General features: G+C 31.4%; 1 protein-coding gene and 1 long non-coding RNA gene across 5 annotated transcripts in view; one reads left to right on the forward strand and one right to left on the reverse strand.

The window, feature by feature from the left end:
• The window catches only part of LOC146995158 (uncharacterized), a 172,791-nt gene that overhangs the window by 12,910 nt on the left and 139,651 nt on the right, over positions 1-20,230 (forward strand). The window lies entirely within an intron of this gene.
• The window catches only part of LOC118183447 (WD repeat-containing protein 47-like), a 136,045-nt gene continuing 127,315 nt past the window's right edge, over positions 11,501-20,230 (reverse strand). For all 4 annotated transcript variants that reach the window (XM_035352984.2, XM_035352985.2, XM_035352986.2 and 1 more), the window contains exons 6-7: positions 17,344-17,562; positions 11,501-13,434 (exon numbers count right to left, since the gene is read on the reverse strand). In XM_035352984.2, the coding sequence (XP_035208875.1) occupies positions 13,289-13,434; positions 17,344-17,562 (365 nt within the window). In that variant the 3' untranslated portion in view covers positions 11,501-13,288. The remainder of the gene's footprint in view (positions 13,435-17,343; positions 17,563-20,230) is intronic.

The following is a 20,230-nucleotide window of genomic DNA, read 5'->3' on the forward strand; positions in this document are numbered from 1 at the left end:
ATTATTTTGCTAATCGGTTATGAACTTTTAAGTAGGATATATCCAGAATCTTCAAAATTAGTAATGAAACGTTCAATTTAACACTTGAGATTTTACTAAAGAAGTCTCTGTAATAGTAAAATGTTGGTTAAAATTGAGCTAACAGAAGGAAAAAATATGCTTTTTTTTAAAATATTCGCATGATATGTGATAAAAATGAAAGCATGGCCCCGGTTCAGCAATACAAGGTTTTAAGTAGAAAAGTTTCTAAACTGAGTTTTTTTTTTTTTTTTTTTTTTTTTTTTTGTCACGTACGAAAATTAGCAATATATTAGCAGTGGACTAGGAAAAAAATTTTCAATTTTCAATTTCAAAAATTCTGTGGTATGAAAATTAATCAAAAAGTATAACATTTTTCTTCGCAATAAGTTATGAATGTTTTCGTTTCAGTAGAATGAAGTCAAAAAGTACAAATTTGGTAAAGAAACAAGCGCTGATTTTCTTATGAATGTGAGATATTTTCTTAGATATGTACCTAATGAAATTAGTATATAAACTTCTTTTTAAGAAAGAAATAGACTTTATGAGAAAAATCTATGAAAATACAATTTTTGGTGACTTAGAGAAAATATTCAAAGTCTGTATGATCTGTGTTAAAAGTCTCCATTATCTACTACATTCGAATACATGAGTGCTAGAGAAAATTAATCTATTCCTGTAGTATACTAAGATAAAAAATTCCATTTCTTTTCTTAATTTCTGATTCGGTGTCGTAGTGTTGTTGAAGTTAAATCTTCCAAACGTGTAAAAAGTTATTAAATGATACCATATAACTATTTAATAAAAATTTGTGCTCAAATCTTTACAAGGACTTGTAAAAGATAAATAAGAAAAATATTTGAAAATTTAAATTATTTTCAGTGGCCGTAATATTTAAAGTTTCAAAAGGTACTTCACAAAAAACGGTTTATGAAAACACGAACACATCACAACCACCCACATATAACTTCCGTCACAACTGAAAATTTTATACTCAAAATTTACATTGAATTCAGGAAAAGAAACATTAGGGGATTTCAAAATGAAAATTCTCATGTAAACTTTCCGGAATATAATGTACAGTATTTCAGGAAATATTCATTTAACTTCCAACATGTTTGCAATTTTGTTAAATCATATGTAATGAGCGTATGTGAGACACGAAATGCATTCGTATGCGAAAAAATAACAAACATTTAACTATCTGACAATGAATCAAATTTCATTGGAAATGTAATGGCATGAAAAGTAGTACAATATATGGAAAATCTTGATGATAATTTCTGTGTGTTTTTTTCGAATAAAAAAAATAGTTAAAGGATCCCAGGTTAGTAATGAACTATTAAATTCGGTCAATTTTCATCAAAAACGCCGTAAGAAGTTCTCCGTACTGGTACATAAATTCTCTAGCTTTGAAACTTCCCTCAGACATTGGCAAGACCAACGGCTGTCTGGTCAATACAGGATAGCTATGTGTTTAATAGGTTACTTCAAAGCTATGAAAGAAATAACAGTTGGGTAAAAAATATGGACATTTTCAAGAAACAAATGTTCTCTTATGTCCTTTTGGCATTATAGTTATAAACAAAATGCAAAAATTTAGTAAATACGTAGATAAATCTCATGAATAAATGTAAATTAACATGAAATGTTTCCTTAACGTCTATGTAAATGAAAAACAGTGATATTTGAAAAAATAGTTCATATACAGTGCATTAAAACTTTGCTACCAATCTATGAATTCATGAAAAACGGCCCAAAAAAGTCATTTATCACGTTTGCTTGCTTACAGTATATTCTCTTGTCGTTTTAATCTTTTTGCTTTTGAGTTGTATTATTTCTGAAGTTGTAATATTTCTGAATCTGAAGCTTTAAAACACAAAATCACTCTGATTTATCAACTTGCGTCTAAATGTAAAGTACAGTCAACCAAATGAAAGATTTTAGCGTAAGTAAATGTACTACAGACAAAATAAAATTAAAAATTCATCATTATTTTTCATGCTCTGTTCATGAAACTAGTCTCCTGACTTACCCCATTCGGAACATTTTCAGAAAAATTCTTCTTCACAAAATGTGACTATAATTCAAATTTAAAATAATACGTTACAATGTGGCTATTCTTATCTGTACTTAAAATATAATTCAATCTGCTGTACCTTGTTAAGAGAGTTAGGCTATGTGATGCTTCTTTGGCGAAATGAAGCAACTCCAATGATGGAACACAGCAATAACTTTTATTTAACATTTAAAAAAATGGCGACATACAAACAAGAAGAGAAAACATATTCTATAAACTTATTTAAAAAAATAATTACATGCTTCGCGCGAGAAAATGCATGCAGCTCTCGAGCCTGCATTTCAATACTGCCATTCACAAATACCTTAATATTCATCTATTTAAATTATTTAAACTACAAGATTTTAATATTATTTAAAGCTGTTACAACCGTGATAAGTTCAAATAGAGTAGTGTTTATAAAAATCTGTGGTAAATGGTGGAATCATATTAAGAATCCGAGTGACGTTTTCACATGAAGGAAAAATCAAGGTTGAGTGTATGTTTGGTGATTTAAGTAGGATGTGTGAAAGAAAATACAAGATATTTTTGTAAAATACTCGTATTTCAAAGAGTTAGCAAAATTTGTGTTAGTAGTATATATGAATCGTACTGAATAAAAGGGAGTGTTCTGAATATATATGTATAAATGTCTGTAGAGTAAAATAAGAAGAAATGAAGTACTATTGGTACGTATCTAAACTTAACTGGGTAGAAATGCTCCATGCATTGGTTTGAGTGGGCTTTATACCATGAAAATTTATTGCTCCTTATAAGATTTGTTTAAAGTTAGTAAGTCTTACAATAAAGAAACATGTGTAAGTCTGTATTTATTATGAGGAAAAGGAATCAGAAATACAGCATGAATATGTTTTATAAGTTAAAATAAGGTTAAATGTGTAGATGGAAAGTGTAAAATTTACATTTGTCAGACATAGTTTGGTGAATCCTTTGAATAAAAGTAAGACGTGTAAAAGGGAATCAATAAAGTTTTGTTCCAAAGACAGAGAAATGTAGGTAAGTTTACTTTTGGAGAAATGGAAATGTAACATCGTATTGTATTTAAAACAAGGGAAAAAAAGTTAAGGGTAAATTAAAATGTAACCACAAAAAAAAAAAAAAAAAAAAAAAAAAATTAAAGGAAAGGGAAATATTAAATTTGTAAAAATAAATATTACTTTTGTAAAACCAAAAAAAGTTTAAACAAAAAAATTAAAATAAAGTAAAAATACGAAAAGGAATAAATTTTGGAAAAAAAAACTTTTGCAAAATAAGAAAGTGAAATGGAAAAATTCAATTCGTAAATAAAAATATTACTTTTGTAGAACCAAAAAGAAAGTTAAACAAAAAAATTAAAATAAAGTAAAGTAAAAATACGAAAAGGAAAAAATTGGAAAAAAAAAAAAAACTTTTGCAAAATAAAAAAGTGAAAAGGAAAAATTCGAATCGTAAAAATAAATATTACTTATGTAAAACCAAAAAGAAAATTAAATATAAAAAAAAATAAAGTAAAAATACAAAAGGAATAAATTTGAAGAAAAAGAAAAAGAAAATGTAAATTTACTTTTCTAGAAATAAACGTCAATTTACGAAAGTTAAAAATAAAATTTATGCTTCGGAAAGGATTAATAAATTAACTAATAACTGTTAATTAATTAAATCAAAAATTATTATTAAATTTATTATTATTATTAAAAATTATTATTAAATCAAAAATTAATAAATTAACTAATAACTTAGTAAAAATAGTAAGAATAAGATGAAAAATGAAAACATTGCATGAAATAAGATAGATATTGTTAGCGAAATGCTGATTGGTTGTTAAGATTGAATACGTTCGCCAAGGCATATGTAGAAAGCGTGAAGCGGTTTCGGCATGCTGCAACGTGAAAGAGATGACGTTTGCCTGTTTTCCCCAGCCTAGTGACATCATGGTGATTTTTCTACTCAACGTGATAAACTGACTCTACCTGAAAGGTCTTTCTGGCATAATTGGGCATTTGCCTTTCATACTAAAGGTTGCGGGTTCGAATCCCGCTCGTGGAGTTATTTTTAAACTCCAGGGAAAATAATATTAATTTCAATAAAAATTCATTAACGGTAATAATTAAAATAATACTAAATAGTTAAAAATAATTACTAAATTGTTAAAAATAATAGTTAATGATTAAAGAGTTAAAATTGATGACATATAAAATAATTAATCAGGTGTTAAATAATTAAAAAGCGTAAATAATTAAAAATAATGAAATAAAACGGATAGCATGCCAAACACGTGGTTAAGAGCTCATTGCCACAAGCATAAAAATAGTGTCGTTGCCACAAAATCAGAACTTTGAAAAGATCGTTGCCACAGAATCAAAACGAAACTTTGATGATGTCATTCCGTCTACGTCATCCCATCCATCAACGTCACTTCCGTTTGTCACGTGATTCAAGATGGCGGTGGCGGCCACATCTAAAACACACCCCCTGTTGCGTTATATATTGTTCTCTTACGTAATCTATTGTTGTATTACGTTATGGCGGCATCCTTTGGGCTCCTGGTTACCCCCGGTTACTACTAACGTAGATCCATATTGAAGAGTAAGACATCTGATTCCGTAGAATGTTAAAATCCTGAAATCATAATAACTATGAAACTTGGCAATCGAGGCGGATTAAATTCCATTTTTAATGAAATCGACACTTGTGGCCACAGTTTACTTAGCGGTCTAATCGTGCCTATTTCTAGAACATTTACATTTTTGATAGTGACTGTTGCGATAGGAAGAGAGCACAGCGAAACAGCGTCCAAGTGGCAACAAAGGTAGAAGCTAAGTACGCCGTTATACAATATGAAGCTTACCAAGAGGAATGTTTTGATTTAGGTTAGAAAACTTTCAGTTCTCGACAGTTTGAGTTTAGGTTCCGAATTGCTTACGTAATCAGCGTTACGGAAGCCAGGCAAAATTGTTTGATTTCGAAATGACGCAGCCCAGCAAAGTTGTTCCGATTTTTATAATAAAGAGAGGAAATATCCAAATTTAAAACGAGGAATTAAGAGGTTATTAATAAATTAAATTACAAAGCTGATTGCTGATTTACATATTTTTTATCATACACTCTGACTTTATAATCACTTCTGACTTAAAATGTGATAATCGCAAGTGAGGCAACGTTAAAGTAAGGACTGAGACTAATTCATTCTATAAAAATTGTTTTTAATTGTAAAAAAAAAAAAAAAAAAAAAAAAAAAAATGTAGTGTTTCGCTTTTCCTTTATTTTATATAATGTATTTTATGTATGCTTAACTGTTAAAGCAGTTTTAAACACGTAAGCGTGCACAATTGATCTTCTAAATTCATAGATCTTTTCCTACGAGTTAGTGAACATATATTTTTGAGAATAATTTTAAGAGAAAATATTTCATAATTGAAGAATAATCTTTTTTTTTAATTTTTTTTTATTGTTACTAAGAATTGCTCTCCATTAATCGTACGTAATTTAACAGAGTGACAACCATGCACTGCACCAATAAATTATTTCTTGTGATTGTCCGTATTACATCAACACGTGGCATGAAATATCCTCTAACCCAGTGTTTCCCGACCTTTCATGTGCTATACCCCACCTAATCCTTTCTAAAAATTTTAAGCTCCCCGTAGCATATACATAATTTTTAATATTTTAAAAATTGAAATTTTCACGAAAGAAACGTGAATGATAGCTTTTAGGAAGAAATGACTACGAAATTTTATGAACAAACACAGTAAGTGAACTTTCAAAACATGGAGAACTGAAATTCAAGAAAAAACTCATTTTAGTGAAAGTTTCTTATTTTAAGTATTAGTAATTTTTAGTATTTAAATTTAGCGAGTTCTTTGCGCTTGATACTTGCTGCAAAGAAATTTTATGTCAGATTCCAATTTAGATAACTTGAGTCTCAAGTCTCCCGGTTTCATTATATCCAACCGCCCACCAGCGGCCGAGCGTTAAAGTCGCTGAACACTGGTAGTTCGGTCCGAGGTTCGAATCCCGCGAACGGGCTGGCTGCATGTGTAACGTGTATACGAGCCAGTTTACCTTAGAAAGTCCTCCACGAAGGCATCCCTCCCCTTAGGCAGATAGCCCTCGTGTGCTTTGCCATAATTAAATACACACCAAACACCATTATATCCAACCGATTTCTTTCTTTCTTTTTTTTTTTTTTTTTAAGCAGCAAATCCTTTATGGCACTAAATCCGCATTCAGTAAAATATGAAGATGGAAACGGTAACAATAGTTCTCTTGCAAATTTTGTTGCATTTGTATATCTGATTCTGGTTTCCTCATAAAGCTATATCATCGCTCCTTTTATATTAAATAAAGTTTTAATTCACTCATCATTTTGTATTTCTGCGAGTTCTTTCTACTGCATATTTGAAATGTCAGCCAAATCCACTAGCATTGGCTGCATCATCCAAGTTGGAAAATCAATTTGTTTTAAGTTACAAAATCTTTTAAATCAGCCGATGAAATTTTCAGATGATCGACAATAACAAGTATAGTGGTAGTCGCGTCACATTTTTGGAGCCAATGAGACTTTTCAAACTTTTTGTGGTAAATAGTATATGCCTGACATAATTCAACAAAGATAATGAAACCAAATATCTTCCTTTTGCATCATAAGTTTTATTTGGCTCCTTGAAGTTGTTTATTGTTTATTATTGTTTATTAAATTCTCCCCTATAGTACGGCTTTTCCCAGATTAAGCGATGAGTAATGAAATTTGATAAATAGCCTCAAGAGCACGATTAACAGTTGCATTATGAGCAGTAAATAAACACTTTAATATTACTCTTTTTTCAAAAATTTTCCTTAAAGTGTGAAAATAATTCAAATCTGAATTAATATCAGTATTATGTTTTGCCTTCAAATGTGCTCAAGACGACCTAGTTTCATTGATTTGCTGGACAGGCATTATTGGCATAAAAGGACAAAAGTCGACCGTTTATGGACCGGGAATGAAACCAAATTTTAAATATGCCTCCGAATATTGACGGACGTTTTTTCTTGCTTGCACCCCTCATTTCACTAAGGGCTGAAAGAAATAAATATAAGATCTATATAAACAAAGCTGAAAGCAGCTACTGTTGCCATTCAAGGAAAGAATAATATACCGGTTGGATTCCTACAGTAAAAAATAAAGTAAATTTGTTGGCTGAAATGTGCGAGAAACGTCTGGAAAGCATAATGTGTCAGTTATTTAAATACATTTAAAAGCATTTAAATGCCATTCTACAGCGAGAATTCTTTATAAAATATTTAAAATGCACCGCAATTTAAAAACTTTTTTACGTATACATCACTTACATTTTTTTTTTTTTTTATTTTGGGGAATAAAAAATGAAATTTCGAAAAATTTTGACTTCATGAAACATATTTGGAAAGTCCTTTGTCCCCTTAAACTCTGCATGAGTCCATTTTCGAATTTCCCCCCTTAACAGTCGCATTGCCCCCTTGTGGGGCGTGGGACCCACGTTGAGAAACACGGCTCTAACCAGTGGAAAGCAAGTCAATAGATCTGTTGACTGGTAAAACTTATGGTTATTAATATTGTGCACATTCAGGCTTAGTTTATTTCAAGGCTAAAGAAATAATTGCTTTACGTTTCCAAAAGCGCATTCATGTATAAACCATAGATAAGATTTTGATGCAAAAATTCAATCAAAACTGAAAATCCGTGTATAAGGCGAAATTAAAAAGTAAACCGTAAACTATGATTATTCTTCAGGATTAACAACCACTTGGGGATCTTACCTATAGTTGTAAAGATCTGAGGTCATTGGCATTTATTACAAAATAAGCCCATGTGCGTGGTCATACAGACGAGGAATGGAAGCTGTTCGAGTAGAATGATAAAGAATAGAATGCCACTGAGGTTGCAGCAGAAGCATGAGATAGATATAAAAAGGTCCTTGAAAAGTAGAATACTGGAGAGAGTTCTTGGCGTGAAATTATTGTCAATAAAGGCAGCGAAATAATAGATAATATAAGATGAAAAGAAAATGAACACTAAAAACAATAATTACAAATGTATACAGTGTTACACAGCGAAATGGCTAGTAAGCACTATGGTAATGAATTGTCCGGGGACGTTTATAAGGATGTTCCACAGTACGATCACAGCTGGCAAGCATAGCAATATGTACATATTCAGAATATTAAATTCGAGGAAAAAAATTGTGAGCAGTGGCAAGAATGCATACAGTTTTTTTTCACAGTGGTAAGAATGAATTCTTGAACATACTGAATATCGGGTTATTTATGCATTTGTTACTAACTATGGTGCGTTGGTGATGAATCTAAGCACCAAAATTTAAAAGACATAAAGTTTTCTTCCATATGATTTGAGGGCTGTTCGTTGCCCATATAGAATTTGAATATAAAAGAACAGGAAGAATTAATTGCATAAACAGTCCTTTTGACACGCAGATCCAGTATTGATGATAAAAGTCCAATAAGTGGGTATACAACCGTGAAAGCAGCATTTGCTTTTTGTATGCTATAGAGTTCGTACAATTTTGACGTGATACTTAGACTGAATTGAGGATTGTTACTGGCCTGTTGTATACGGTTTATAACTATATATATACATTGCTATTATCTGGTCAGCATTATTTGCTGTTTGGGCTATTAAAGGATCTGGCATGTCGTGCGAATAACTGATTGTTTAACTTAGCTAAACTTATCAAATGAAGAGTGGGTAAGTGTCTTTTAGCTTCACCTTCCATGCTTAAAATAAGGGTACGAGTATTAAAACGATCTGCGTGTTCTGCAAGTATAAAACTGAAAATAATCACTTCTGTTTTTTGAATGGCCCTACGGGCGAACCTGAAGATGGATATATTTACGAGGTGGGTGAAAACGATGATAATGCTGAAATGGAGGGTGATATCATTCAATGAGACTTGTCTGTAGTAGTTAGAGACTTCTGAGAATTGCTATAAAATTCCAAGTCAGCTATTGAAAATTTTAATTAACGTGCATTAGGATTAATTTTAATTATTAATAATTTTTCCATATGTTCATCTTTGTTATCGAATTATTTATATTCCTAATTATAATAAAAAAACGTTAAAGAATAAATGTTAAAAGTAATAATTATCAGCAAGACTCAAAATAACGTTGCGCTGATTCCCACTGATAATTATTATTTTTTAAATTTATTTGTAAGCCATCTTAAATTCGCATGTAAGTGGACCACCAAACAAAAAATAGCATATAGACGATCATCAAATTTTTTTTTTTTCTTTTTTTAATTCTTGGATTTTAAAAAGAAATATAAGGTAATTCTCGAAAGCATAAATAGGCAACTAAAGGCTGGGAAAAAATTAAATTTAAAGAAAAAAGGTAGATAATGTTATGTTTATATTCCTTCTTTAATGGGTTAAAAAAGTTGCGATGCATATAGATAAAACAGTAAACAAAGGAATTGATTAATAAGTTTTAATTTATTTACAGTCATTGTCATCTCTGAGGCATGATGCATAAATGTCCTACCCTGAAGATCACGTGTGTGTATTCCCTTTCCAAATACATCGGTTATCTGTAGACAGAAAAAGGCCTTGAAGATCATGTACGTATAATCACAATCCAAATTTGCAGCTTCGAGAATAAGAATAGGAAAGTTAAGCAAAACCCAGTTATTAAGCGTGTCCATTATGGCTTTGTAAAATATGGAGAGCATCGTCTGTTCCTCGTTAAGAGATAATTAATAAGGAACAAATTCCTTATTAATTATCTCTTTCCAATCAAAAGTTGTCATCATCGTAATCTTTAATCAAGATCTCCGTGACAGAAGTTTCTGTTGCCGTGATGGCCTTCTCCAGCCCAAGAAGATGATTGCCGTTTTCTCTTAGGCACATAAGATAAGCACCAAGTTTCATCTGCAGTCACAATTTGTTTGAAAAAAAATCAGAATTAATGCCCGTTTTGCAGCGAAACTATATTGCTGTCTTTTTTCGATTTTTCAATCTATGATTGCAGATGTTCACTGGATCGAAGCAAGCGATTAACTGCATTGAAAATATTTAGCAGAAGCTATTTTAGCAAAAGCAAGTTAGATATCATAGTAATAAATGTTGTCAATTATCGTCTGGCAAATTTGATGGAATTTATTTTACTCCCTTAGAGCTTAGAGAGTTCCTCCTTTGCAGACGCACATGGTACATACAATTACAGTCCAACACTTCTTAACTGTATACACAGGAAAGAATATTCGTAATCCAGGGGTTCTCAACGAGTTCGGCATTACCCTGGGGGTCGATGAAGTTTTAAAGGGGTTAATGATGATCAAGGGGTCAAAAGAAAATCGGTAACTGAATATGCACCGGCACATTCAAAATGGCATTGATTAAAAAATGCTACGACAACCCTATGGCAATACAATTAATAAAATTATAAAAAGAACTTTCTACTTAACTGATAGGTATATTCATTGTTCAACGCCACTCAAGACAAATTGCAAGGAAAAGATAACAGTCTTATCTTTATGTTCTAAAACTGACTTCTTCATATCGACATTGATTCAAAAAGAGTTTCATTACGTTTGTTAACTTAATATCGTTAAAACTGATAGCTAAATAATTAAATGCAATTGGACAATATTAAAAAAATTGTATTTTCTCGGAATATATAAAGCCACTTGCAGAAGACACAGAAAACATTTAAATGTGCCAGCATGGCTGCGATATATCTGATTTTGATATTATGATGCAGGACAAGTAGATCGCATTGAAGGAGGGTGTTCAAACATACGTATTATTAAAAACACAGGGCATGCTAAATTTTGGAATTTAAAAATCATCTGACAGAAAAATCCTGAAACGAAAGTTGTTATCGAACCAACATTATTGACTTTTCAATCTCATGACTGTCATAGCCTTTAGTCAAGCCAATTATTTACTACCAAAAACAAGAAACGGGGGTTTAATGTTTTTAAACGATGTCATTTAAAAATTAAGTTAAGCAATTTTATACTAAATACATTGCGCCAATACACCAAGCGCAGCTATCACATTAATTAAAATCGAACTTATATAGAATCTGTGATTTTACTTCTAAAAACTTGTTTATATTTGTAAAATTAAAAATAATAACACAAAAACAATAAAACATAAATCTAATAAACGAATATTTTAAAAATCTTTTGTTCATATTTTTATTTTAATTATTATGGATAAGTTACTTATGTGCAGTTATTTTCATTACGATTATGTTGTATGCTGTATATTGTAGAGCAAATGTCAGGGGATCGATGCAAGAAAATGATTGGGAATTGCTGGTTTAATCAAGTAACCACGTTACTAGTGTGTTAATGATTAACTCAAGCTGATTCCATTTCCAATATTTTATAGTCTTCAAAAATGTGTACAAACTTACATTCGAATAAAGCAGAGCATCAGTTAATAACATTTATTAGAAATGCAACATAAAATGATACAAAATGGTAACTACAAAATGTTTTCTTACTGTAATGTGTGTAACATTTTAAAATCACAGGCAAGCCTTCTCTTATTTGCATCGGTTAATACAATTTTATAATCATTTTCTTCCATGCATTTACTTCACTTTTTGTCACTATAAAGAGACCAATTATATCACTTCATGCACTTAGATTATTGCAATCTTTTTTAAAGATTATGCAGCATTAGGAATCTTGGTAGTTTCGAAAATTGCATGTGAAAAAATACAACGCAAAGAAATATAGTTCAACAAAAAATGTAACTATGCATAATACAAATAATTTAAATACATACAGTCATACTGTGAATTCAAATATTTCTTAATTACTACATATACATTTTTGAATACTGAAAATAATAATTTAAAAAAATTGGCATCTTTAATCGGTGCTTTATATCCAAGGATATCGTATGCATGCATGCACAATGTGTTTTCTTGCATATCAAATTTTTAATTTTTATTCAAATAGGCGATGTTGAATTCTGTTACAGATAATATATCGAAGATTCCTTTAATACATATTATACTCCGTACACCATATCTATATAATTTTGTCTGAAGAATAATTTTGGATTACCATATGATCATGTTAAGCCACAGTTATTTAACATTTTAAGGAATACAGTATCAAAGTTATGCAGTAGATTTGAATACCTGTTGAAATGACAATTTTTTAAGAGTTAAATATTTATATTCCAAAGGAAATTAAAATTTATATTTATTAGGAATTAATCAACATTAGTAACTTCAAAATATTAAGTGATTATTGGGACTGAAGTGTTCAACTAAATGTTCCTGAAAGAAAAAAAAAGTACATGCAGAAATGATGGTATAATTAAAATGTGTATCTGTGTTCTGATCACGGGAATAACATTCATGTATGATCTATGATATCTGAACAATGTGTTACGTAATTTATTTTTTATGAATGACTTCTAACATTACAGATTTTAGAGTTATGTTAAATATAAAGGTTTTCAAAAAATACAATTTCATTTTGAAATTGTTCTGAAAACTAATGCAACAAATGTCGGAATATTAAAGGAATATAAAAAATTTTCTAATATTTATTTAAGTTTCACTTATTTATTATCAAGATTCAAATCTTACACTGTAAAAACAACTGCAATTCTAATTTATAAAATATATTAAAAACTAAATATAAAAGCTCTTTAATATTTGTTACAATGAATTGTTTAAAAATTTTTCGTTTTTTATAGTTTAATAAAATTTTCAGTTAATTTAAAAATATTACATCAAAAGAATTTATTTCTTATTAAAAAAGGCCTCGCCATAAAAACACATCAAGTACTTATTTTGCGCATAGGCAATCTTTTCCAAAGAATAATAAAATAAAATAAAAATTTGTGAGGACGTAAAATCTATTCGATTAATTGAACATTTTTGTTTTAAAATCCAACAAGATCAAGTTTCTTACAACTAATAATTCAAATTTAGTAAATTAGTGGAAGGAAATGAAAATAATTGCAAACAGTCGTTCACTTAAGTGAACGACTGACAATATCTTCAAGCACACTCTAAAATCTACTGCTGAAATGTTCTCGCAAAATGAGACACTTAATTGTCATACAATAGAATAGACAAGATTTGACATTTGAAACAAATCATGATCACAATTTTTGAGAATGTGGAATTAGAAACAAAATGGCGCTTGGAACTTCTCTTGTATCTCTCGAGGAGTGAGCACAGCCTTCACAGAAGTTAGGTAGCTGGTAATGCCCAGAGTGTTGCCATTTTATCTGCGCTGGTTGAAAGGAATGTGAATTCATGAGGATGCCATCTTCCTTGAATGACCTTATCAGAATGCTCGGCCACACAAACTGTTGCAAGAGTTTGAGTTAAATCACCTGAGAAATAAGAAAAGGAAGTGAGAAATATACAAGATCATCTGTAAGCATTCGTTAGATAAGTCAAACTTCTGTGGTCTAATTCACGATTGATTATACAGCATCAATATTTCAAGGCACAACTGAACATCCAGATATAGAATTATGTAGACTGAAAACATACTAAGCAGATTTACAAATACAAAGGTAATGCAAAGTATAAAACAACTTTTTGTACACAACTATTTTTACGAATCTATTTTTATTTAAATATAAGTTCTGCTCAGGGGATCATTTAAAAAATTATTACTCACATATGTACTATATTATTGAAACTTTTGAATTTGAAATGATTTGAAATGTAAGGGACTAATCACTTCAAATATTAACCGCTTGCCAATTAAAATAATTATTATAAAAATATAATATCGTATAATTTAACTAGGTAACCTAAACCAGCTGTTTATAAAATATATATATATATATATATATATAATTATTTTAATGATCCCACTTCAAGTTGTGCTAGCTTGTATAATTTCATAAAAATACTTAATGATTTTAATAATAAATCAAAAGTATTGTTTTTATTATTACATTAATTTAATAAATCATTTCAGTCCAACCATTCTAGACATAGATGCAGTAGAAAATATATACCATGAGCGGTGTAGTGAATATGTTGTTGTTACCAATCTCACTTGTCTGCCAATAGTCAGCACAAGCCTACAACATTCATTGTGGCAAGGAGTCAAATGCGTCTCTCGTTAACAAGAGCACCATATAGGTGACAACCCGACTTTGTGTCCCCATGCCGCACAGACACTATACATTTACATCCCCGCCTTCTCCGGGATTCGAAACCGGGCACTTCGGTACGGCAGTCAAAGTCACTAACCACTATACCGGCTGGGCGGCGTAATATTGTAGCTTCTTGTACAATTTTGTAATATAGCAGCTACTTTTAACTGCGCTGCGAAAATGCCTGGTAGGTAAAAATGTTTTTAAACATTTTAGTTTTCAGTGAACAAAAGAATCTTATATTCAATAAATAGGTTCGGAATAGGAAATATGGTCAACCGTTTTTTTCCTTCAGAGTCTCTCAACTATATTTATATTATATTTAGCAAGCTATTCTATTTTTCTTATACATGTTGGGGCCATACTGACATTAGCTAAAATATCAGTTGATTTATTAGTCCAAAGGGGCTTTGTCGATGTCATATCCAGATGTCACGTAATTCAGAAGATGGCAGTGTGCTTTGGCAGTATACTTCGCTTTTTCTAATAAAAAACTACTTAATTTCGTTTTTAGTCCAAAGGGGCTTTGTCCCTGAAGGACTATTGTTTTCGTTTTGTGATTTTGCGTTGAATCACTATAAATGTCCGTTTCACTTTTTAAACTGTTGCCATCAAAATGTTAGAGTCCTGCATTATATTTGAAGAATTTAAATAATGAAAAATCTGCATAAATGTATGCATATTTCTCGCATTGTGTTAAAACAACGGTACATAGAGCCATCGAATTTTGAATGACGTAATCCTCCTACGAATATGGGCATGTGAAAGATCAAATTTGAAATTTGTTTTATTATCGATTTCATATTTTGTAAAACTTTAACGAATTTTTGATTAACAAACTCAAGGATTTCAAAGCGAGCAATGGCAACACTCTACGCGAAAAAAAGCCCTTTTTATTTCCAGCGCGCGGAACTGTGTATCGGAAATTCTTAAAGATAGGCTCATTTTAAAATTATTTTACGACATTGCTATTGAACTGAATTTTATGGTTTAAGTGCAAAGAACATGATATTTAATAAACAAAGGTAACACACAAAACGTTTAAAAAATGCCCCTTTGGACGTAATTTAAAATTTGAAACCTGCAGATTTTTTTTTTTTTTTTTAAATTTTTTTTCTATTATTACAGAAGAGTTCAATAATAGAGGACACAATGGTCGTTCTGTAGCAGCAGTCATATATGCATTTATTTCGATAATAAAGTTCCTTTTTTCTTTCTACCTATGCAACACTGCTTTACGAATTTATCTCAAAACATCACGAAAAAGATAACAAATAAAATAAAATAAAAAGAAGTTTAAAACGATACTATTACAAGGTAGACTAAACGGTTTAAACAAATTGAATAATGAAGAACTTCCTTATGAATTAAGCACAAATTCAGCTACGCAAGATAATTAAATGCCTTTTTAATTTAACTTAATAAGATTGAAAAGTAAAAAAAAATCTTATTTTGAAATCTTGTTTTTAAATGGCTTAGTTTGTTAATCAGTAACAGAAAGATTAAATATAGAAGTTAAATACGTAATGCTGGTTCGAAAAGCAACGCACTGTTGCGCACGAGATAAAAATATTTTATTTCTGGCAATGGCAACACATTGCTTTTAAATACCTATGGCTATGTCTGTTGATTTATTAAAGGCTGAAAGACAAATAACTTAAACTTTCTGAATGAAACACTGGCGAAGAAATCAAACATTTATTTCGAGTAGTGGCAACATATTGCCTTTAAATCGCTAAGTTCGTCAAATTCATTAATTATTTGTTAATTCCTCAAATGAGAACAGAATATAAACTAAGTAAAGAATTCTAAATTAAAAAATTCTCGCTTAGATGTGCCCATGTTCGGGCTGTAAGTGCTTAAAATTTGTGATCCTTTTCACACAATGCGAAGAACATTCATATATACATACGTATACAAAATACATACAGATTCTTTATATTATTAAATGAAGATGCACCATGCAAGATTTAAAATACTTTTCCTAGCAGCATGGCTCCAAATATATACGTATATTTCTGGTGCAGGGGTGTATCCTATATTTTCACAAACAGTATTTTGTTTAACACCAAATTTTAAAATATATATATATATATATATAATAATGTGTGTGATTTAGCATTATGTTTATTTCAAAGCTGCTTTTTTTTTATCGCTTTTATGAATACTGAGTTGGCGAATATGCACTTATTGTATGGGTTATGTCTTCTTGCCGCTGTAAGGTTTTGTTTTGTTTATTTAGCTATGGCAAAGAACTCGAGAGATATCTGCTTAATGGGAGCACACTCCCTCCTTTCAGCATGCCTTCGCGGTGTAATGGTTAACACAATCGGCGCGTATTTGAGAGATCTAAGTTGAGTCCCGGGAAGGGCACTGCTCATGATTCTTACTTCAAAACCCTAATGACTGTATAGTAGCGCCCGAATTAAAAAGTGGTGAATGATGATTATTCACCATCAAGATTTCGAGACTGGGTTTCCTAATCCCCAGTCGCCTTTTAAAAGGGGGAGTATTCTCCATCCATTTTGCATGCCTTCCTGGTGTAATGGTTAGCACACTCGGCGCGTATTCGAAAGGTCCAGGTTGAATCCCAGCGAGGGCATAGCTCATTTTTAATGACTCTACAGCCTTCGTGGAAGAGCTGCTAAGAGAAACTTGCTCGTATACACGTTACACATGGGGAAAAACACGCAAACGCCCATGAAGTCAGTCCGTTCGCCGGGATTCGAACACTGGACCGAATTACAGGTGTTCAGCGATTTCACCGGTCGGCCGCCGCTGTAAGAATGCATCAGGAAAGGTATTCAACAAAACGGTATTCGACAATCCATGCGGCGTCCATGTTAAGCATGCATCACTGCGCGTGATCCGCATTCGAACAGCTACTGTGAAACAGTACTCGTTAAGTTGATTTCTGCATTGTATCTTTGCTGTATCTTCTATCTCTTACAGGTGGCATGTCCACTGTTGCTTTTCTATGTGAATATCGTTCATATCGATATTTTATACCTCCAGAAAAACGCGGAGTTTTGACATGCCCTGTAGTCATCATGTGAAAAATTAAAAGAATGCAAGATGCATTTTATAAATAGAAGAGAGAGGGATAATATTAAATAAAATACTCTGTACCTTGAAGATCTGTGAGCATCAATTTACAGTCGTAGGATCCTGTCAACAGATAGAACGCTTTAGGAGATAAGCGGGCTGTTCGCACATCTGCAGTATGTGGCTTGAATGTTTGCAAAATCCGGCTGCCCTTCATATCGTACAGCATGCAGCTGGCGTCTTCGTGGCCAGATACTAGTAATCTGCCTGATGGGTCCACAGACACTGCCGCTGCTGCACTACCTTGCAAGACAGAATCGAAAAATGCTTAGTATTATTTCAAAATTATTCATTTTACAGATTATTAATAAATGATATGTCATTTTCATATGAAGCCGAAAAAATGGTTATTGTTATGCAAATTTATTTATTAGAACAACAACATTTTTCTTTCGATAATAACAACACAATGTTCCACCCCCTTAGAAGTAATAATTTTTAAATAATTTTAGCTATAAATATTATTTCCAAATTATACTTAAAAGTAATTTTTAGGGCAATATAAATAAGTGTTTCAGGATCTTGCCATTACGCAATTAAAAAGATCTGATGTGTATACCACATGACTTTCTTGTACGGAATATTAAATTATACGCCTTTGTTCTTATATTTCATTTAAACATATTGGACTGAATTCAAACTACTTCGTAGACAGAGCATAAACCACAGTACAATAAATGCACTCTTTATATTTGTTTACCATAGCGACAATCTGGCGCTAGGTTCACTTAATTAATGTAACAGCGTTAATGATAATGTTAATCATGAATTAAATGTAACAGCGTTACATTTAATTCATTTTATAACTCAAAATGAACAAAATTTATATTATCTGAAGAATTATTTAATCGTTGCCACATGTTCTATTCAAATACTGTAATAAATTCACAACGATGTATAAAAGAAATTAAACAAACAAAACAAAAAAGAAACAGTTTTTCACAGACGATTCAGTATTTCTCATTCAATTAATGCAGTTCTCACTTCATGATAAGGCAAAAATACATAAAAACTCAAAATAACGAATTAAATCTTAAACACTTATTTCCTCGAATAAATTCCAGAACGGATTAAGCATGATTTAATTCGCAATAATAAATGACGGCGTTATCTTTTTGTTGCGAAGCTTAGTTTCCCTAGATTGGCAACAAATTCACTATTCTGTTAGGTTTCAAATGTAAACAAGCATGACCGCCATGGTTATAAAAAAACGTAAGCTTAGCCACACTTAAAAAACTTTTCTATTGTTGATATTTCCATATTTCCACAATTATTGCATGCAGTTTAACTAAAGGCATAAAAATATTAACCAGAACAACATAATCCAATAATTTTTTAAAGCAAAAAATGCACAATTTACAAACATAGAAGAATCAAGAAACTGAGCTCACTGAGTCGAGTAAGAAAGTGAATACACGCACACACACACACATATATATATACAGATACTTCTGGTGCGGCCGATTGCAACTAAAATGCGAGGTGCATATCTACATGCTATAGCAGTCCTACATACAAAATTTCAACGTTCTGAAGTTACTAATTTTTGAGTTATGCGAGATAGTATATACGTACGCACAGACGCCACGGAAAATTCAGAATTCATTTTAAATCAGTTTTATAATTTTGTGGGCGGAAAAGAATCCTTTATTCTGTCCTTACGTGCAGATGTCACGCAAAAACGTCGTTAAATTGCATTCGATAGCCGTAAAAATGGATATTTTCGTTGAAATATGATACCGGAAATTTTTCGTGATTACAATACTTCCTTTTTACTTCGTACAAAGAAGAGAAACATAGAAGAATCAAGAATACTTCGTACAAGAAGTAAAAAAAATGTGAGAAGTCATTAATGGCTGTAATTCAATGAATTTTTGGCTTGGATGGAGTTCAGATTGCTGCAACTAAAGTCTTATATGTCGTTTTTACCTCTTACTTTAAAATTCGCTTTAATAAAATTGAGGCAATTTTTTCAGTATTTCAAAAATTTTTTTTATTAATTCCTTTTATTTTTATTGAATAGTGAGTGCAACGATGCTTTTTAACTCTAAATTTACTCTGTAGACTAAAGATTTTCAACCAAGAAAGAATTTTGTAGTTTTGGGGCAGAGAATGGAGTCAGCTTTTTATTTAACTGTTAAATACTTAGTTTTAGTTTCATGGGTATAAAAAACAACTTTTATTCAAGTTTTGGTATTTTTCTCCAATTTTCGACTTTTTATTCTTTAATTTATAAAACACGTTTAAAAGTCTCTAAATCCAGATAAATAAATGTATATATTTATTTTTCGAGCTTTGAAAAGGAGGGGGGGGTGATCAATGGTGAAAGGGGTGCATGAAGCAAAAAAGATGGAGAACCCATGCTATAGACTAAAGAGGTTATCACACATGGCTACAGTCCCGGGACGGGACTTTTCTGAGAAACGAGATTCTCGTAGCACTGGTTTAAACTGGTGGATTCCTAGAAAAAAAAAGAGCCCCGCCTGAAGCGAAATCCCGCCTAGTTACGGAAGTTACAGCTACGCGGAATTTTTTTAAACCTCACCGAAAAATGTCTCGCGTCCCGGGTAGAGACAACCGATCAGACGATCTGTATCTGTATCTGTATCCTTATCCTCGGTGATTGGTATTCGGCCCTAAAAAGGACCTTTACCAATGCTTGGCAGCCTCACATTCGCAAAATCATAGCGAGTGCAACAGCTGTCAAAACCGCCCTACGCCCCTTTTTCGCTGTAAACAGCGACCTGTCACTCGATAACAAAATCCTGCTCTACAAATCTATGATAAGGCCTGTTCTTACATATGCGTGTCTCATCTGCACTGACTAACAGAAAACATGTTAAAATTTTTCAATCCAAAATGCTTCGGCAAATATTAAAAGCTCCGTGGTTCGTAAGGAACGAAAAGATTC

This window comes from Stegodyphus dumicola, chromosome 10, assembly GCF_044657685.1.
Source record: "Stegodyphus dumicola isolate Sdum_Otavi_A_Nest chromosome 10, ASM4465768v1".
Taxonomy (NCBI): domain Eukaryota; kingdom Metazoa; phylum Arthropoda; class Arachnida; order Araneae; family Eresidae; genus Stegodyphus; species Stegodyphus dumicola.